We start from the raw sequence: 21596 nt of genomic DNA, 5'->3' as shown, positions 1-21596 counted from the left end.
GGCTCGACATAGTTACAACAACAAGAGCAAACAGAGTTTGTAAAAGTTTTTCTTTCTTTCTTTCAGTTTGTCAACTGAATTGCTTGAGGACAAGCAAGGGTTTAAGCTTGGGGGAGTTGATACGTCTCCGTCGTATCTACTTTTCCAAACACTTTTGCCCTTGTTTTGGATTCTAACTTGTATGATTTGAATGGAACTAACCCGGACTGACGATGTTTTCAGCAGAATTGCCATGGTGTTGTTTTATGTGCAGAAAACAAATATTCTCGGAATGACCTGAAACTCCACGGAACATCTTAGAAAAAATAATAAAAAATCCTTGCCAAAGATGAAGACCAGGGGGCCCACACCCTTCTCACGAGGGTGGGGGGCGCCCCCCCCCCCTAGGGCGCGCCCCCTACCTCGTGGGCCCCCTAGAGACCCTCCGACGCCAACTCCAACTCTATATATTTGCTTTCGGAGAGAAAAAAATCAGAGAGAAGAAATCATCGCGTTTTACGATACGGTGCCACCGCCAAGCCCTAAAACCTCTCGGGAGGGCTGATCTGGAGTCCGTTCGGGGCTCTGGAGAGGGGGATTCATCGCCGTCGTCATCATCAACCATCCTCCATCACCAATTTCATGATGCTCACCGCCGTGCGTGAGTAATTCCATCGTAGGCTTGCTGGACGGTGATGGGTTGGATGAGATTTATCATGTAATCGAGTTAGTTTTGTTAGGGTTTGATCCCTAGTATCCACTATGTTCTGAGATTGATGTTGATATGACTTTGCTATGCTTAATGCTTGTCACTAGGGCCCAAGTGCCATGATTTCAGATCTGAACCTATTATGTTTTCATGAATACATGTAGTTCTTGATCCTATCTTGCATGTCTATAGTCACCTACTATGTGTTATGATCCGGCAACCCCGAAGTGACAATAACCGGGACCACTCCCGATGATGACCATAGTTTGAGGAGTTCATGTCTCACTATGTGCTAATGCTTTGTTCCGGTTCTCTATTAAAAGGAGGCCTTAATATCCCTTAGTTTCCAATAGGACCCCGCTGCCACGGGAGGGTAGGACAAAAGATGTCATGCAAGTTCTTTTCCATAAGCACGTATGACTATATACAGAATACATGCCTACATTACATTGATGAATTGGAGCTAGTTCTGTGTCACCCTATGTTATGACTGTTACATGATGAACCGCATCCGGCATAATTATCCATCACTGATCTGGTGCCTACGAGTTTTCCATATACTGGTTCTCTCTTATTTACTTTCCCGCTGCTACTGTTACAATCACTACAAAATACCAAAAACATTACTTTTGTTGTCTTTACTTTTGTTGCCGCTACCACCACTATCATATTACTTTGCTACTAAACACTTTGCTGCAGATACTAAGTTTCCAGGTGTGGTTGAATTGACAACTCAGCTGCTAATACTTGCGAATATTCTTTGGCTCCCCTTGTGTCAAATCAATAAATTTGGGTTGAATACTCTACCCTCGAAAGTTATTGCGATCCCCTATACTTGTGGGTTATCAACACCCACTTAGTTTTTTTTGTTGAGCTTTCATACATTTATAGCTCTAGTGCATCTATTGCATGGCAATCCCTACTCCTTGCATTGACATCAATTGATGGGCATCTCTCTAGCCCATTGATTAGCCACGTCGATGTGAGACTTTCTCCTTTTTTGTCTTCTCCACATAACCCCCATCATCATATTCTATTCCACCCATAGTGCTATATCCATGGCTCACGCTCATGTATTGCGTGAAAGTTGAAAAAAGTTTGAGATTACTAAAGTGTGAAACACTTGCTTGGCTTGTCATCGGGGTTGTGCATGATGAGAGCATTCTTGTGTGGCGAAAATGGATCATGACCAAACTATATGATTTTGTAGGGATGAACATTCTTTTGCCATGTTATTTTGAGAAGACATAATTGCTTAGTTAGTATGCTTGAAGTATTATTATTTTTATGTCAATATTAGACTTTTGTCTTGAATTTTTCGGATCTGAATATTCATGCCACAATAAAGAGAATTACATTGAGAATTATGCTAGGTAGCATTCCACATCAAAAATTCTATTTTTATCATTTACCTACTCGAGGACGAGCATGAATTAAGCTTGGGGATGCTTGATACGTCTCCAACGTATATAATTTTTTTATTGTTCCATGCTATTATATTATCTGTTTTGGATGTTAATGGGCTTTATTTTACACTTTTATATTATTTTTGGGACTACCCTACTAACCCAAGGCCCACTGCAAATTGCTGTTTTTTTGCCTATTTCAGTGTTTCGCAGAAAAGGAATATTAAACGGAATACAAACGGAATGAAACCTTCGGGAGAGTTATTTTTGGAACAAACGTGATCCAGAAGACTTGGAGTAGACGCCAAGCAACCAACGAGGTGTCCACGAGGCAGGGGGCGCGCCCTCCCCCTCGTGGGCCCCTCGTGGCTCCACTGACCTACTTCTTCCTCCTATATATGTTCATATACCCCAAAAACATACAGGAGCACCATGAAACCCTATTTCCACTGCCGCAACCTTCTGTACCCAAGAGATCCCATCTTGGGGCCTTTTTCGGAGCTCCACCGGAGGGGGCATCGATCACGGAGGGCCTCTACATCAACTCCATGGCCCCTCCGATGATGTGTAAGTAGTTTACTTCAGACCTTCGGGTCCATAGCTATTAACTAGATGGCTTCTTCTCTCTCTTTGAATCTCAATACAAAGTTCTCCTCGATCTTCTTGGAGATCTATTCGATGTAACTCTTTTTGGGGTGTGTTTGTCGAGATCCGATGAATTATGCACTACTAGGAAAATACCTGTTAGTGGCGCACCTATTTTGGCCGTTAATGACGCACTATAGGTGCGCCACTATCATCACGCCACTAGTAACAAGTACAAATGGCGCAAAAAGAAAATTCAATTTTTTTTCATTTTTGTCTTAATCTCGGATCACCATGGCTTAATCTAGGGTCAATATGCTTAATCTCAAGTCAAATCACACCCCATGGTCAAACTTCCCGAAAGGTCACCCATCCTCACACTACTCCAGCCCAAGCACGCTTAACTTTACAGTTCTATCCAACCCCAGCACCAGCTCACTTAACAGGCACTTGTTGATATATCTATCATATCAATCCTATTAAACCTTGTTGATGTCTATGACTTTGTTCATGTTCATGAGTGTGATGAAATTTTGAAAAAATATTTCAAACTTCCCGGTCATATGACGTATCATATTTTGAACATTTTTTCCAAAAAAAATTCGAAACCAATTTTTTTCTGTTACTAGTGGCGCACCTAGCAAATGGTGCGCCATTACTAAGTTTTTTTTCATTTTCCCCCCTCTAGATCTTAAAAGCCCCGTATCTTTTGTTCTGTTAGGTTTTTGGGGATTCTGAAAATCTTCAACGGGGTCCCCCGCGTTGAATTCAGATGTAACTTTTCGAGTAGATGATTTTTCATATAAAAAACCTTTTAATCCGAGTTCGTATGCAAAAGTTATGCCCATTTTACTAAATTCCAGAGAGATTTTGCAAATAAAGTCGAAATTCATATTTGTAAATTTTTCCAACAACTAGACCACATATCACATGGGAAACTTATTTTCTTTTATTTTTTGACATTTCCATCATTTTTCTTTTATTTTTTTCTAAAACTGAAAAGGCGGTCCCAGGGAGGGGGTGCAAAGAAAGTTAGTAATGGCGCACCTACACAAAGTGCGCTATTACTATAGTAATGGCGCACTTTGTGTAGGTGCGCCATTACTAAGTTTGACTAAGGTTTGACCCAGTCATACACATAGTAATGGCGCAGTATCCCCTGGTGCGGCATTGCTAACATTTTTTTTTTCAAAACTAGTAATGGCGCACCACACACCAGGTGCGCCATTAGTAATATGTCAATAATGGCGTACCTGTATCTGGTGCGTCACTGCTATATAGCAGTGGTGCACCACATACATGGTGCACCATTAATGTCCATATTAGCTATAGCCCTTTTTGTACTAGTGGTGGGTTTATGATCAAGTCTATCTATGAACAATATTTGATTCTTCTCTGAAATCTTTTATATATGATTGATTATCTTTGCAAGTCTCTTTAAATTATCAGTTTGGTTTTGCCTACTAGATTGATCTTTCTGCAATGGGAGAAGTGCTTAGCTTTGGGTTCAATCTTGCGGTGCTCGATCCCAGTGACAGAAAGGGAAACGACACGTATTGTATTGTTGCCATCGAGGATAAAATGATGGGGGTTATATCATATTTCTTGAGTTTATCCCTCTACATCATGTCATCTTACCTAATGCGTTACTTTGTTCTTATGAACTTAATACTCTAGATGCATGCTGGATAGCGGTCAATGTGTGGAGTAATAGTAGTAGATGCAGGCAGGAGTCGGTCTACTTGTCACAGACGTGATGCTTATATACATGATCATGTCTAGATATTCTTATAATTATTCGCGTTTCTATCAATTGCTCGACAGTAATTTGTTCACCCACCGTAATACTTATGCTATCTTGAGAGAAGCCACTAGTGAAACCTATGGCCCCCGGGTCTATTCTCCACTATATTAATCTCCCGTCAACAAGTTATTTCTGGCACCGTTTATTTTGCAATCTTTACTTTCAATCTATATCATAAAAATACCAAAAATATTTATCTTATCATTATTATCTCTATCAGATCTCACTCTCGTAAGTGACCGTGAAGGGATTGACAACCCCTTCATCGCGTTGGTTGCGAGGTTCTTATTTGTTTGTGTAGGTACGAGGGACTTGCGTGTAGTCTCCTACTGGAATGATACCTTGGTTCTTAAAAACTGAGGGAAATACTTATGCTACTTTGCTGCATCACCCTTTTCTCTTCAAGGGAAAACCAACGCAGTGCTCAAGAGGTAGCAGTCATCACCGGAAGTGGTCCCGATTATTGTCACTTCGGGGTTACTAGATAATAACACATAGTAGGTGACTATTGACTTGCAAAATAGGATCAAGAACTCACATATATTCATGAAAACATAATAGGTCCAGATCTGAAATCATGGCATTCGGGTCCTAGTGACAAGCATTAAGCATAGCAAAGTCATAGCAACAACAATCTTAGAACATAATGGATACTAGGGATCAAACCATAACAAAACTAACTCGATTACATGATAAATCTCATCCAACCCATCACCGTCCAACAAGCCTACGATGGAATTACTCACGCACGGCGGTGAGCATCATGAAATTGGTGATGTAGGAAGGCTGATGATGAGGATGGCGATGGATTTCCCTCTCCGGAGCCCTGAACGGACTCCAGATCGGCCCTCCCGAGAGAGATTAGGGCTTGGCGGCGGCTCCGTATCGTAAAACGCGAAGAATCCTTCTCTCCTATTTTTTTCTCTCCGAACGTGAATATATGGAGTTGGAGTTGACGTCGGTGGAGCCTCAAGGGGCCCATGAGGCAGGGGGTGCGCCCCAGGGGGCGCCCTGCACCCTCGTGGACAGGGTGTGGGCCCCATGGTGTTGATTCTTTTGCCAGTATTTTTTATTTATTTCAAAACGTGTCTCCGTTGATTTTCAGGTCATTCCGAGAACTTTTATTTCTGCACAAAAATAACACCATGACAATTCTGCTAAAAACAGCGTCAGTCCGGATTAGTTTCATTCAAATCATGCAAGTTAGAGTCCAAAACAAGACCAAAAGTGTTTGAAAAATTAGATACGATGGAGACGTATCAACTCCCCCAAGCTTAAACATTTGCTTGTCCTCAAGCAATTCAGTTGACAAACTGAAAGTGATAAAGAAAAACTGTTACAAACTCTGTTTGATCTTGTTGTTGTAAATATGTAAAGCCAGCATTCAAGTTTTCAGCAAAGATTATGAACCAACCATATTCACAATAACGTTTAGGTCTCATGTTTACTCATTTAGGTCACGGCTGTGTCGGGGGAGCGGGGGTGGGAAGTTGTCGGTTCCCCGGTGGCGGGCGATGTGGGAGGTGACGGCGTTGCAGAGGGGATGTTGCGACGCCGGCAGCTGGTAGAGTCACCGGGAAAATTGGACGGCGGCGTAGGCGTCGAAGGAGGCGGGCGAGGGTTTGCTGTTGGATGGGGAGAGGCCAATGTGCCACCGACCAGCGGGCCAGAGGAAGAAGAAGACGAGCACGCGTGCGTCCGTCTCATGGCCGCGCCAACGCAAATCCGGCTCAAAAATAGGCTGGGAATGGGTCGCCCACGGATGAAAAGCGGACACGCGTCCGTTCGGATCGGCGCGCTGGGCCGACTTTTGTGTCCGCGCCGACCTAAACGGACGTCCGCAGACGAAATGGGTCATCCCGTTGGAGTTGCTCTAAATACATTGGAATTTTTTGGAAGGTATTTTTTGATTGTCAATAGAAAAACTGCCGCCAGGGGCGCAGATGCGCACCACCATTGATGTGACGGTGGCCGATCTTTCGATGAGAGTGGGGATAATTATCGATTTGGTGGATTTTGACCTTGACGATCCGGCTATACCGTACCCGACGATACGCCTCGACAATCGCTAAACCAATCTCTGATGGTTATTGACCTTACCGTAGGCACGATCAACCTGAACAACGAGGTTCAAGTTCCTGCAAGCAACCGAAGAACCGGCAAGAACAAAGGTGAATTGCAACTGAAATTGCGGATAATAAATTGAGCACACGAACTAGATGGAAAGTTGGGGTTCCACTGTGGATCTGACAAGGCGATAGTCCTACACATCTCGTAGATGCGAATTGTACCGATGGCTAGACAATACAATAAAACTCAGGTCTAAAACCTAATCTAGGATAGCTATTTATTAAAGGCAGATGTACGTAGAGGCAGATATGCGGCCAGTCGGTTCGCTGTCCCATCCTCACACGGAGACCACGGGCCTGCGTGTAGAGGCCAAAACGTTGCAGCCAAAGGATAGGGCCCACCTCCGTCTTCGTGGCTGATATATGAGACTAATCCAAGTACTTGGATGGTTCGGTGTGCATGCGCGCAAGGCCTTGCCTTGGACCTTTGACTGTTTGAGTTGATGAGTCCTGACATGCATGGCTAGCTAGCCCATTTGCATGGTACGTATGGTAGTCAAGACACATGCATGGTATCTTTTTATTTGAAGAGCACACACACGAAATGCATGGATGCATGCTGCTTGTACACATGCATGCCTCTCTCTATATATACATACTTTCCTTCTTCGTCGCATCTTGACACGTGGCTTGTATAATTCCTTAATTTTGCATATAATTAAAAGAGGTGTTGCATTTTTGTTTTCAACCATAAAATAATTCATGAAATTATTGTTAATAGAAGTCACCTTTGAAATATGTAATTTTGTGTTATTTTTGGTCGTATCCGAGGCAGCCATGTCCACATCATCCTCCCCTTCTTGAAAATAAAGCCGTCCTCGGCGTTGCTCATTCCGAAAAAGTACTAACCAAGAAGAGAATGTGTATGCATGTAGTAACTTCATAGGTTTATCAAACATAATATCACACAAAGAATTAGTAGGTGAAATACATATACATACTTCTTCATGTTGTATTATCTCTATGCAACCTAAATCATGAACAGTGCTCTCAGATGGCTCATTACTAAGAGAGGAAAAAGTATTTGTTTCGACTACTTGATCACACGATGTAAGCAATTTAGTAACACAAATATCCATAAGAGGTGGTGTGATCAAAATAGATGCCATGTCATTGAACTCAACACATGAAGATTTTAGTTTAGCATGACATGGAGCAATCTCATGTGGAAGGGTAGATTCAATACCTTTCTTATTACCTTCGATGGCCAACTCAGAAGATGTAGGTATTGTCAGTGGCATCATGCCACAAGCCGAGAGTGGTGTGGGTCCAACAACCACTGTAGTTTGCGCATGTGAAGAAGTATCTGAAACAAAACTTCGTGTAGGGGCTCGCACTATGTGTTTGTTTGTCTCATGTATGTGTCTATTAATTTTCCGTTCAACTGTACAAGCAAGATGAAACAAACCATTCATGGAATAATATTCTTTATGCACAAGTATATCATAGATATCTCGGTTTAATCCTCTCAAAAATCTATTCATGGTAGCTTCTTCACATTCTTCTAAGCCACAACGAAACAAAGCAGTGCACAAATCATTATAATATTCTTCAACGGTGTTACTGCCTTGTGCTAAACGTTGCAATTTCCTAAACAAATCACTAGCATGGTATGAAGGAACAAATCGGTTTCGCATAACATGTTTTAAAGCTTTCCAAGTAGTAGGTCTACTATAAATATTTTCCCTGCAATAATTTCTCCACCAAACTGAAGCAAACCCGAAAAAGCTTTTAGTGACATCATTTATTTTCTTATGCTCTGAAAAATCATGGCTACTAAATATTTCTTCTACCTCAATTTCACAATCAATATATGAGTCAGGGTCATATTTACCCTCAAAATTTGGCAAAGAGGTAACCTGATGATGTGTGTCTCTACCATGATGTACATCATGCGACGGTCGTCATACCTTCTGTGGTGGGAAAGAGTGATTTGTATCAATATGCGGCAAGTCCTCTCCCACAATAGATGCAACCCAACTGTTGGTCGCTCTTGAACCTGACATGGTTAGTACCATACAAAAACAAAATCACAAGTATAATGTTTCTATAGTACTACTCGAAGGTGGTGGAAAAAAAAATCTCTCAACACTCTAGCAATTACCAAGCTCTTACCAGTTCTTACCGTGCTGCAGTGGTTGTCGGCCTTTGGCGTTGTCAAAAGTTATCAAAATTGGATATAGCAATTGCCAAGTGACCGAACAAGGTATAATATAGGAGGTGGAGCTTGGTGAAGGTTTCCTCAACTCACAATATGTGGCACAATCAAGCAAAAAGTAATGCAAGCTGAATAATTGCTCAAACTCCTAACTAATGCTGGCAGTCGACTAGTAAGAGATAAAACAATCTAAGCCTAGATACTGAATCAAGGGAGGGGAAACCGATAAAAATATAATAGCTCTAAATAGCTAGATATAAGTGAGGTATAAACGTAGCGTATGGCGATCAAGAGCGACAAAAGAAAATGTCCAGCAAGTATCACATGTATAGTAGAGGAACAATTCTGAACGTCAAAAGAGATTGCACCAAGAGTGCTAGCCGGCCTGAATGTTGCAACCCTTTTTTTCTCTTTTTTTTGCTTTGCTTTTTTTTTCTTTTACTCAGGCCGGTTGCTAGCAGAAATCACGGACACAAGGTAAACCTCAAGAAAAAAAATGCAAAATTGCTGAACAAATTGCAACAAGCTAGCTAGAAGTGTTTGGGCGTTGTGAGTAGCTAGGAGTAGTACTAGAGATTTGTGGTGGCACGCGTGGAGTCAGACAACCAGCGCGGGGTGTCTGGCGGTTAGCGTGTTTTCCTCTGGTGAAGCGGCACAGGGCAACAGAGATGAGGTGCCTGGGTGTCTGGCAGCTCGCGCGAGCGTGTATGGATGAAGCGTGGATGTACGTGCGGAGATCTGCAATACGAATCAGCGCCTGATAAAAAATAGACTGTAGCAAAGGGATACAGACGTTCGAGTCAACAGAAATTGGAAACCACAGGTCGCTATCTATTTTATTTTTTTTTTGGTCAAATTACGACTGAACTTGTGACAGAAAATATGGTGGTCAAAAACAAGGTTCGATCTAGTAGATGATTTTCTCCCAAAACTAATCTAAACCAGCACTAATTTTAGGATGGATGCAACCAAAAATTCAACTACACAAGTACTAGATGCAAAAATTGCTAAAGGCTAAAAAAAAGGTAGGCGTAATGGATGAACTAATCTATACTTTTTTTTGCTTTTTCGTGGGTTTATAGGACAAAAGAAACTAATCTACTAAAACTGTAAATCTCTCACCGATGAACCCGAAAACTGATACCACTTGGTGTGACGGTGGCCCGATCTTTCGATGAGAGTGGGGATAATTATCGATTTGATGGATTTTGACCTTGACGATCCGGCTATACCGTACCCGACGATACGCCTCGACAATTGCATGCTGCTTGTACACATGCATGCCTCTCTCTATATATACATACTTTCCTTCTTCGTCGCATCTTGACACGTGGCTTGTATAATTCCTTAATTCTGCATATAATTAAAAGAGGTGTTGCATTTTTGTTTTCAACCATAAAATAATTTATGAAATTATTGTTAATAGAAGTCACCTTTGAAATATGTAATTTTGTGTTATTTTTGGTCGTATCCGAGGCAGCCATGTCCACATCAACCATGGCCTCCTTAATTACCTTGCGCCGGAGGGCAGCCATGGGCCATGGCTGGCCTATTCGGAAGCTGCCGTGTACATTCTCTTCGCAAAGTGCTTTCGCTGTCTTGGAATCGGTATGCGCTCGCTGCTAGACCGGTGGTTGAATGGTCGCTAAGACGTACGGAAGGTGGCATGGAAAGTGGAACTAAAAGAACACCAAAACACGTTAGTTATCTGCACGTATGTACCTACCTATGTGCCTAAATAAACAAAGGAACACGGCGATCAAGCTGCCTACGACCTGGATTTGGACTTTGACGATGGACGGAAGAGAAATGCCAGGAAAATCAACACGATCTCGAGTTCACCGCCGACTCCACCAAGCGGACCGACCAGCTAGCCGGCCGGTCGTCTCCGAGTCTGCTAGACACGAACCAAATGAGAGGGAAACAAATCTTCTTTACACAATCACATTACTGCCTCTAATCCAAATTAACTGTCGCGGGTTTAGTGCAACTTTAGTACAAAGTTGCACTAAACCTGGGACGATTAGTTTGGATCGGAGGGAGTGACATTTTTTGTATACCCTCATTACTATGCACGGGTTATTATTTAGTAAACTCTAAAACTATTCTCAAGTATACTAGGAATTCAAAACATTGTAAAATGGGCCCTATGTTCATGACATGTTTGAAAAAATGATTGCTGAAATTTTGTAATCCGGTCCCTACAATTGTTTTCCTATCCAAGCTTTACGAGAAAAATGAAATAAAGACGAAGGGCATGGTCCAAGAGTTTATATTATGCTATGGTCGGTTTATGTCATGGAGTATATGATAAAAGAAATATATAGTCTATGTTTGAGAACGAATAAAGAAATAGTTTTGGTTGGCTTAAGACATTGCATCTGTTTGTAAGGAGTTCATTTTTCACCAAATGAGCCTCGAGGGATAAGTACCGCCTGAACTCAAATTTGGGATGATTTTAACCCTCGAATCTTCAAAATCGAGTAATATCCCCCCTGAGTGTTTCTACTGTGATTTGTGGTTTTTCAATATGAGTCCGTGACATGAAGTGTAGGTAGAGCAAGTGAGGGGCTTTGACTTGGCATGTTTTTTTAGGGCTTGGCATATTTTTAGGGTTTTCTTAGGGCTGCTTGGCATAGTTAGGTTGGATCAGGTTCAACACACAACGAAACGCTTGCCTCGCAAAAATAAAAAAAGCGCTTCTCCCAGACTTTTTTTAGGGGAGGCTTTGCGGTATTCCTCCGTGGGCTTAAGTGCTTTGCTCTCCGATCTACCAAGCCCAACAAGGCCTGGTCCAGTCAGTCCAGAACTCCGAATCCAGCGACACGTCACGCCTTCTCGAGGCAAAGCAAAACCAAACCAAGCCAAGTATCCATCCAATCCAACCCGGCGCACGCAGCGACGACTCGCCGGAGAAGATTCCCGTCGGGAAATCAATCCATCGGAGGAGCTCCACGATGGCGGGGGAGGGAAGGCCGGACGCGCAGCTCTTCCAGCTCCTCACCGACCTTCTGCAGGAGGTACGTACGTGCGCCCGCACGCCGTCTTGATCCGCGTTCGATCTCGATTCCTCGCCGGCCGCCGTCGACTGGAGCCTGGCTCGCCGGTTTCCCGACCGGGAGGTTCGGTTTGCTCCTGTCCGAGGTCTCCCGTCTGCTGGATCTGGTAGGCTTAGAGAGGGGGAACGCGTCTGGTTCTGCTTACAATCGTTGACATTGCTATTATCTGTATCTGATATATGGCCAAAACGCCAACACCCAAGTACCTGCACTTGTTTACCAGGTTTTCACTCACAAATCATGAAAATCAGCACTGTTTGTACGTTTGTTTCATCGTGTGGTGATTTGCAAGACAAGAATAGGGTAGCCCCCCAGAATCTTTTGTAGTAGCTGTTTTGCATTGTTTTATCAGAAACTAAGCGAATATTATGGGTTTCTGTGCCGCCGTGCACCTGCCCTACTTACTGTGTCTAGCTGTATCTGAATATTGGCAATGCCATGCGTGTGATGCTTTGTCTCATAATCTGTATACCAGTTCATTGATGTTGTCTCTGTCGATTCGGACATTGTTATGCAAAAACTGTTGGTTTACTCTTACACCTCAGTTTCCTGAGTATATTTCTTACTTCAGACAATTCAGCCTTGTATATTTTCCATGACTGTACTGTATTTGTCTTGTGGTGATGGACTCTTGAGTATAATTACCTTGGTGTCTCCATGCATCCGCCCAACTGATTGTCTCTAGCTGTATCTGAATATTGGCAATGCAATGCATGGGTGGCTTTGTCCCATAATTTGTAGTGTACCAGTTTATTGATATTGTCTCCTACTATTCACCTCCGTTTCCCGAGCATATTTTTTACTTCAGACAATATATTTTCCATGGCAATACCGCATTTGTCTTTTGGTGATGGACTCCTGATAAATTAACATGTCTTCAATCCTCTTTTGTTAATATGTAGGTGGAGTCAATGAGCAACCAGGAAGAGGTAGAATTGAGAGCAAAGATTGAAGCGCTGGGCCTAGAAGTCACTAAGGTTCCAGAGAAGGCACCTAAGCAACTTGATGAGGTAACTGCAGCAATCTTACCACCTCATCCTGCTATTCCCCTGTCCATGAATCCAAGTCTTATTGTCTCATTAGCTTTGTTCCAATTCTTTCTTCAGTTAGAAATAGCTGCAGAGCTGGACAGGCTGTCGGCAAGGCTCGATAATGTCGACAAGATGATATCATCTGCCATGACATCTGACCCCGAGGTGAAATCGCTTCTGAGCAGCACCGCCGATGTCTGGATGCCCGTCATCACCGCGTCTGCTGATGAAAGGCGAGGGTTTGCGGAAACAAGTGGCGACAAGGGAGAGCAAGAGAAATCTAAGTAAATAGCTTGGACTGAAGCCCTTGTAGTCCTTTGTGCCAGCCTTGTTCTACATGTTTCTTACATGAGTATATGTCCATAGCTATGTATCAAATGTTCTTTTTTGGGGGCATAACAGAAAATAATCACACATGTTGTTCATGTACTATAATAACTAATTTGTCGGATGGTTTGAGGTAATAAAGTCTGCCAAGTACTGTAGGGGCTTCCCTTATAGTCTTTTTGTCAAAAAAGAAAAGCCAGCCAAGCATTTAGCATTGTGTTCGGTTTCAAGAACAAAGATGTACCTGCGCTGCCAATTTTTTCTGAAAATGCACTCTGGTTGCAAGCATGTGGAAAGCATAGGTTTTGTATGGTGCTCATTTGCCTAGTTTTCCACAAATTATTTAGAACAATGTATTCGCTGCAAGAATGTGCTTCGGAAGTGTGGTCGTTGACAGAAACACATCATATCCACATTACCATCTTAAAAATGCAGTTAATTTGAATGTTTGAATCAATTTTTCGAATTCTACTCAGTTGAAGAGAGGGCACGGAACAGGGCAATCTGGTCTTGTATTCATTGTTTCAGAATAATAATAATATTGAGACAAGCTTAGAGCATTATCCCTCTAAAATCTGTGCTATTTATCCAATCACATGATCCGTTGGCTGCTACTCAGGCCAACTGGTCCCCACCGCAGCTTAGCTTCTTGGCGCGAAACCAACGACCGGGAGAACACCACGAGCTCACATCGACGGTGGCCAGGCCGTACGCCGGCCCTCCTCCGCCACCCGCTGCCCCCTCCCGAGTACCTCCAAAGCTGTCGCCAGCCAGCCATGGCGACGCCCTCCCGTCCCACCGCCACACACTTCACCTTCTTGTCTCGGCTTATCCACACTCCCTCTAGCTGCACCACACTACACCACGTGACCTCTTCGCTCCCGTGCGTATTCACGAGCTGCTTGCTGGCTAGCTAGGAGGCGCGCTGCCGGCGAGGTGATCGGGTCGACGAGCGCGTGTTGCCGCAGCCATGGCCGACGACGGCAAGCCCCGCGACCAGACCCTCCAGGAGCTCGACGCGCTCAGCCACACGCTCTACCAGGCGCACAGCAACCGCCGCCACGCGTCGCTCGCCCTCCCGCGCGGCGTCGTCGGCGAGGATGTCGTAACGGCGGAGGCGCTCCGGGCAGAGGTCGCGCGCCCGCGGACTCGCCGCCTGTCCATGACGTCGCCGTTCCGGTCGAGGGGCAAGGCGGGGAAGAAGGATGACGACGACGAGGACGACGACCGCGGCAGCCTGAGGGCCGCGGCGCCGTCCAAGAGCCGGAGCTTCGCCGCCGCGGTCTCCCCGGCGCTGGGCGGCGGGGAGAAGAAGAAGGGGTTATGGGGCTGGAAGCCGATGCGCGCGCTGTCGCACATCGGCATGACCCGCCTCGGCTGCCTCTTCTCCGTCGAGGTGGCGGCGGCGCAGGGCCTGCCGTCGTCCATGGACGGGCTCCGCCTCGCCGTGGCCGTGCGCAAGAAGGAGTCGCGCGAGGGCGCCGTGCAGACCATGCCGTCCCGCGTGCAGCAGGGCGCTGCGGACTTCGAGGAGACACTTTTCGTCCGTTGCCACGTCTACTGCAGCGGCGGTGGCGCCGGCAAGCCGCCGGCGAAGTTCGAGCCCCGCCCGTTCCTGCTGTCCGTGGTCGCCGTGGACGCGCCGGAGCTGGACCTCGGCCAGAGCTCGGTGGACTTGAGCGCCCTCGTGAAGGAGTCCACGGAGAAGAGCCAGCAAGGGGAGCGCGTGCGGCAGTGGCAGATGGCGTTCCCTCTCGCCGGCAAGGCCAAGGGCGGCGAGCTCGTCGTCACGCTCGCGTTCCAGATCATGGAGGACGGCGGCGTCGGGCTCTACAGCCAGCCGGCCACCAAGACTGCTGCATCATCCTCCTCTAGTTCGTCGGCGTTGTTCGCAAGGAAGCAGAGCAAGACGTCGTTTAGCATCACGAGCCCCAAGGTCACGCGATCGGAGCCGTCATTTACGCCGGCGAAGGGCACGCCGTCGCAGGACTTGAGTGGAATCGACGACTTCAAGCTCGACGGACCTAGCACTCCGGTGCCCGAGCCCAAGCAGGAGCAGAAGAAAGAGCCGGAGCCGGAGGCGAAAGCCGATGACTCGGAGTTCACGGAGTTCGACTTCGACGTCGTCGACAAAGGCGTGGAGGGGCAAGAAGAGAAGGACGAAGCCAACGCCGACAGCAAGAAGGAAGACAAAGAGGCGGAGGAGGAGGAGAGCGCAACGCCGGCGGCCGGCGATGAGGTGGTCAAGGAGGTCGTGCACGACAGCGCGAGCATGTGGCGCCTCAACGAGCTGGAGGCGATCACCAATCAGATCAAGGCGCTCGAGTCACTGATGCTCGGCGACACGCTAGAAGAGGATGCCGACAAGCCGGCAGAGCCGCAGGAGGACGAGGCGGCGGTGGAAGGGCTGGAGGCCGACGAGGAGGAGGTCACCAGAGAGTTCCTGCAGCTACTGGAGCAAGGAGAGGGCAATGGCAAGTCATCGACCGCTCCTCAGGTGTCATCGCTCAAGTCCAGCGCGAAGCCGGGCACCGGCGCCGACGAGGCTTGCTACGTCTCCGACCTAGGCAAGGGGCTCGGCCCCATCGTGCAGACCCGGGACGGCGGCTACCTGGCCGCGACGAACCCGTTTGACATCCCGGTTGTGAGGAAGGAGCTTCCCAAGCTCGCCATGCAACTGTCCAAGCCGTTCATCCTCCGCGGCCAGAAGCTGCCCGGCGGCGGCGCGGAGGTGTTCCAGCGACTGTGCGCCGGCGGGTGTGAGACCCTGTGCGAGAAGCTGGGCGCGCTCACCGCGACCGACGAGGTGATCGGCAAAACCGCAGAGCAGATCGCCTTCGAGGGCATGGCGTCGGCGATCATCAGCGCGCGGAGCAAGGAGCTCGGCGCGAGCTCCAGCGCGGCCGAGTCCGTCTCTCTGCTCCGGACAATGTCGGCGGCGATGAGCGACGGGCGCCAGGAGAGGATCACCACCGGCATCTGGAACGCCCATGAGGCGCCGGTGACAGCGGACGAGATTCTGCCGTTCTCGCTGCAGAAGATCGAGACTATGGCCATCGAGGCGCTCAAGGTGCAGGCCGGCGTCGCCGAAGAGCAGGCTCCCTTCGACGTGTCCCCGGTCACCGACGCGGTGGACGCTGGGCACCCTCTGGACGCCGCCGTGCCACCGGAGGAGTGGGCGAGTGCGTGCGCTGGCGCAGACGCGGTGACCATGCTGGTGGTGGCGCAGCTGAGGGATCCCATGCGCCGGTACGAGGCGGTCGGCGCGCCGTCCATCGTGGTAATCCAGGCTGGACGGGCCGGCACCGACGCCGATGGCGAGACCAGGTTCAAGGTGGCCAATATGCACGTCGGCGGCATGCGGCTGAAGACGGCCGACCGGCGTAACGTGTGGGACGGAGAGAGGCAGAGGCTGACGGCGACGCACTGGCTCGTCGCCTATGGGCTCGGCAAGGCCGGCAAGAAGGGACGCCCGTCGGGGGCCGCAGCGGGGAAGATCGGGACTGACGTGCTGTGGAGCATGTCGTCGAGGGTGGTCGCCGACATGTGGCTCAAGCCGATGCGCAACCCGGACGTGAAGATCGCAGCCAACTAAAACTAGCTGCCGGTGAGCTCCTCTGTTTCTCTGCAGCTGAAACACTTCTTCATCTTCCACACCTCAGAACTACTTACTGAATTCCTGCACTTAACTTGTAGCAGGAAAATTGAAACTGTCAATGTTTTCTTCATCTTGTTCCTATGTTGATGAGAATACTGTAAGTAAAATTATTTTTTTTGAACAGATACAATACAAGTATTTTCGTACAGGATACAAGAAATGAGAGTATCCAAAGTGTTGCTTGCTCCTGAATATAGTGTAAATGACAACTTGCAAGGGAATTTGATCACTACTACAAACAAATAAAGAAGAGTAACATCACACATAATATTATGATTCCAGTTTTCATCCTTCGCGGCATTATTTACAATGGATCTATAGCCGATTGTTTGCATGCACGACAAAATGACATTTTCTCACACAACTAACTTCGAAATGGAGATACTACAAAGCATCCTGAAAACACACCAGGCTGTAAGTCTGTAACCAAGGTGCCAAACGGGTGCTGAAGTTCATGGACTTATGGTTGTCTAAGATGCGTCTAGAACATACAAATCCTTCATACGGCTCAGTTAGCTACTGTTCCCTACAACTACAAATCACTCACATTCGTCATAATCAGCAAGAACTCAGAACTGTGGGTAAAATACTGCTGAGTGCCTCTGAGAAACAAAAAAATGTATCGATAAACTTTTGTAGAACAGGTCATATTACGTGTCAAGTTTTTCCAGATCACGAGGAAGCCCTCCACTGGGCGGCCTGAAATAAACAGATCAACAGATCAACAGTCATGACAATGCTATCCACAAGAGAGCTTTCAAGAATGTACAACAGAAAAGGTCTGTAGATAAGAGCTACCAACAACAGAAAATACAGTCTGTAGATAAGAAGATAAGGAAATTATTCCAGCCATCGAAGTGCACACTTACAATCCAGTAAATATCTTAATGGTATCGTAGAAGAACCATTGCATGGTCACGACAGGCCCTACAAGGGTAATTCGAATGGGCAGGCTTCTTGTGAACAGCCCACGCAATCCAATGCTTTTTATAGCCTGAAAGGGATACAATGTGATTATTATAGGAACAGAGTGTCAAGACTTGAAATTAACTAATCTGTTGGCTGGACAGGTACAGTCGCATCCTTACATGTAGAACGTTTTTAGCCTTTTTGTTGTACAGAGAAGAGACGATGTTATCTGCAGGATTTGAAACAACAGTACCAACAGCACCAGAAATATATCCAGCCAGGCATGTAGCACCAAGCTGCTGCGCTGTTGAACAATCCTGTTTCTTCTTTTGAATGACTTTCTGGTACAGGAAGTCGACGGTATGCTCAAATGACGAAAACATTATCATAGAAACTGCAGGAGAATAAAATAGGATAAGATAAACCTGTACATGTCAGAAAAAAGGTGACTAAACCTGTACATGGACTAATTAACTTGGGGAAAGGTTCAATTATAACATAAAGATAACTTTCCATGTATCAGAAGCAGACTGACTGTCATTGTTCCTAACTCACTGAGTAGAACAAATGACCATCACAAGACAAAAGGTGGACACTATTGACTATTGTGATATAAATGCAACCTGTGTTTGCCTCTCACACTTAACTCATGGAGTCCCTTTTTACAGTTCAAGCAACAAGTACTCCCTCTGTAAAGAAATGTAAGACTGTTTAGCTCACTACTTTAGTGTTTAGTGTGCTAAACAGTCTTACATTTCTTTACAGAGGGGTACCTTTAATTCACTCTGATAAAATCGGGAACCAAGCAAGATTTAATTCACTCTAGTACTGTAATAGCTACAACTATTTTTAGAAGAACATACCTACACCATATATCTAACTAGATTTATCTTCTAAGCGGGAAAATTAATACACTCATAACTTCCTGATACGTTACTTTAATTGGCACAATAGGATTTTGCGAACAATTAATATGTGAAACAGGGGGAGTTATTACATGGAAGATTTCGTCCCCAAAGTGGTAAAAGCCCCCTGTAAAATCTGCAATGAACAAGAAATGCACTTTCCATAAATTTAGAACTCAGGAAGATTAAAGATCGTATGTCCAGGCATACCAATAGTGAATCTAATGAACCTAAGAATAATACGAAGGAAGCTTACCCAGACAAGCCCTCAGCGGCATACACCCTTGGAAAGCCATCGACCAAACCTTTTGCAAACATGGGCTGTGTCTGCACACGGACTTTCACCGATTCGAAGGGGCAGAGGGCAACATCAGCTATGATCTGAGCAGAGGCGCTGCTAAGAAAGTAAACTGTGCTCCTGTTGCTGTCCACCAGCGCATCAGAATACTGCTTCTTGAAAAACTCGTAGAGGCCAAACTTGCAGCCGCCCTGAGCGCCGTAGCCGAATAGCTTCCCTCCCCAGCCTCTCCAAAGCGACGAAGCGCCCTCTTCTCGTACAAGAGCACTCAGTCCCGAGCATATAGTGTTATATTTAACTGGATTCACCTACCAAAAATAGATAAACGGAACAAAATTATACAGCCGCAGGCATTCATAGGATAATTTCTGAGGCAGCAGAAAACCGCAAGGCATTAATTAAAGTGGACATGGCAGTATTGTTACAGGTCTCCATACAAGATACACATAAGGGCCTTGTCTTTTAAGATCAACAAAGGGACATGTCTTCAGTTCTAGCTACAATACACTTGTTTGTGTGCAATCTGACATGACCCCCCAGCTTCTGATGTTTCTTCTACCGTTGCCGAGTAAAATCGTTACAGGAGTAGGCAAACTTGGTCATGGCTAAGCCTCTCCACGGGAGCAGTTTCAGCCAGGAGCTAAAAAGATACCAAGTTTATACAAGCTATATATGGCCTGCTACACTCAAATACTAGGTCAGAGCTCGCACGAGATCGTCCACGCAGGAAGAATCCCGGGCTGCATCGAGCACGCTGTAATTCGACCTCGAGCGAGCACCATTTCTCCCTCTCGCCAGCTAGAATAATCCTAATTAGCGAACCCACCGGCATTCCCTCCCCGCAGGGTTCAACATACAGCGGCGAGCGCACGTGTACCTGCATGTTGACCTTGAGGACGTCGAGCGGGGTGATGGCGAGGTGGGTGGCGCCGGCCGCCAGCATCCCGCCGCCGAAGCACAGGGCGTAGTACTCCGGCGAGAACAGCCGCATCCCACTCCCTCTCCCAACGCCGACGCCCCTCCTCGCCGCGTCCGCCCCCGCCGCCTCGCCGCCGGCTCCTCCGCACGAGGCCATTTTTGCGGCGCCGTGGGTGGGAGGGGGGAGAATACCGGCGCGCGAGGGGGGGGGGGGGGGGGGGGGGGGGGGGCAAGAGGAGAAGGAAGAGGAGGATTCGCTCGGTCGGTTCCTGCGTTCGTGGAGACTGGACCGGGAGCGGGCCACGTGGCCAGGCCGCGGGCCGTGGCTTCGTCTTGCTGAGACTGTTTGTTTAAGCGGCTGACTTGGCACGTCGAGGGCCTTGAACCCCCAGTAGCACGGCCCTGAGCGTGACAGGAGTAGTTGGGCCGCACGCGGCTGGATTAATCGCCTACTTGGACTGGTACGTCCCACAGGCCACAGGTTAAAACAAGAGGCAGGCAGGGGTTCTACTCAAAAAAAAAAGAGGCGATTCTAAAAAAATAGAGGCAGGGGTATTTTTTTTATGTTCTAGACTAGTTAATTGTCCGTGCGTTGCAACGGCAGCACATACATTCTTCCACTTCTGAACTTTGTCTAACGAGTAAGTCTTAACTCCCTTATCCTATATCCTATATACATAAGAAGTTGATCCCCACTATCCTATTTATCTCAAAATGCACACGTGCCACCTCATCAAAGGCCCACCACTACATGCATGAGGCAAAGTTTTCCATTATTAATTGATCTCATGCACCCTTTTCACTTCCCATACACGCCACCTTATCAAAGGTCCGCTCAACATGCATGAAAAAAATCCATTACGTTATGCCACTTATATTCAAAATATGTTCTAACTACACAATCAATTCCAATATATGAGATTTATTTTTAGCTTTAGTTCATATAATATTAATTCAACAATAGAAGCTTCGTACAATCAAATCACTGAAATATATTGCAATTCATTCTCGCAGCAACTCGCCGGGTATTATCTACTATCCTCAACGAGCCTTTCTTGCTCCCGGTTCTTTCAATTCAACCTACTCTACCATTTTGTTGATGCTTCGAGGTGCCTTTGAGACCCCGAGGTTTAAACTTTGCGGTAATCATGTATTACAAAGCTTTGACAAATTACATGTACCATTGACCTTTCATTTGGGCCAGAATGCATTGGAAATGTTGGACAAGGTACCCAATGCACAATGAGAATACTTTCAATAGAGCATTCCGAAAAGATCTAACTTCCAAACATACTCACCTCATGAGCTTTCACAATTACTCTTCTCAAGGAGAAAAATGCTTTTAAAGAAGAACTTGCCGAGTGATAACAATAAGCGGTTAAGATATCAAAGTGGCTTTTGCAACTCCATTTTATGCAATGCCGTTCTCGAGTCCGTGCTACCTTGAAACTTGAATGCTTGAATTCTGATTATGTCATAACCCTTCACCAATTGTGTACTTAAATCCCGGGCACAACAACTACTATCTCTTGGTGTCCTTCAACTTCTGAGTCCTACAAGAACATGCACCTTTTCTAATCCCGATGCTTACAACTTTGTCTAACGATGATCAAAACGATTCATGCGCAGGCACTCAGATATACATACTAACCCACTATGCCAGTGTATTACCATTTTCATCAATATAGAAAAGCATTGTATTGAACATACACAAATACCAC

General features: G+C 46.2%; 3 protein-coding genes across 4 annotated transcripts; 2 read left to right on the top strand and 1 right to left on the bottom strand.

Annotated features, from left to right (window-relative positions):
- The first annotated feature begins 11548 nt into the window (after positions 1-11548).
- Positions 11549-13360, top strand: LOC125510376 (ecotropic viral integration site protein). The gene is made up of 3 exons (XM_048675530.2): positions 11549-11790; positions 12732-12839; positions 12936-13360. Exons 1-3 carry the CDS (start codon positions 11728-11730, stop codon positions 13146-13148), a joined length of 384 nt encoding a protein of 127 aa, XP_048531487.1. The 5' UTR covers positions 11549-11727; the 3' UTR covers positions 13149-13360.
- Positions 13361-13883: 523 nt separating this feature from the next.
- PMI1 (plastid movement impaired1) lies at positions 13884-17033 on the top strand. Of its 2 annotated transcripts, none has more exons than XM_048675527.2 (2): positions 13884-16794; positions 16887-17033. In XM_048675527.2, exon 1 carries the CDS (start codon positions 14158-14160, stop codon positions 16780-16782), a length of 2625 nt encoding a protein of 874 aa, XP_048531484.1. In that variant the 5' UTR covers positions 13884-14157; the 3' UTR covers positions 16783-16794; positions 16887-17033. The 2 variants fall into 2 exon arrangements, with proteins under 2 accessions (XP_048531484.1, XP_048531485.1); XM_048675528.2 differs by having other exon boundaries at positions 16884-17033.
- Positions 17034-17088: 55 nt separating this feature from the next.
- On the bottom strand, positions 17089-20096 carry PHT3;3 (phosphate transporter 3;3). The gene is made up of 6 exons (XM_048675529.2): positions 19835-20096; positions 18916-19265; positions 18752-18795; positions 17934-18148; positions 17715-17839; positions 17089-17544 (listed from the first exon to the last, which is right to left on the bottom strand). Exons 1-6 carry the CDS (start codon positions 20030-20032, stop codon positions 17496-17498), a joined length of 981 nt encoding a protein of 326 aa, XP_048531486.1. The 5' UTR covers positions 20033-20096; the 3' UTR covers positions 17089-17495.
- Positions 20097-21596: the final 1500 nt, after the last annotated feature.

The sequence above is a fragment of the Triticum urartu genome, chromosome 5A (assembly GCF_056163025.1).
Source record: "Triticum urartu cultivar PI428250 chromosome 5A, HENAU_Tu73, whole genome shotgun sequence".
NCBI classification, from domain to species: Eukaryota; Viridiplantae; Streptophyta; class Magnoliopsida; order Poales; family Poaceae; genus Triticum; species Triticum urartu.
This window is presented reverse-complemented; position numbering and strand designations above follow the sequence as displayed.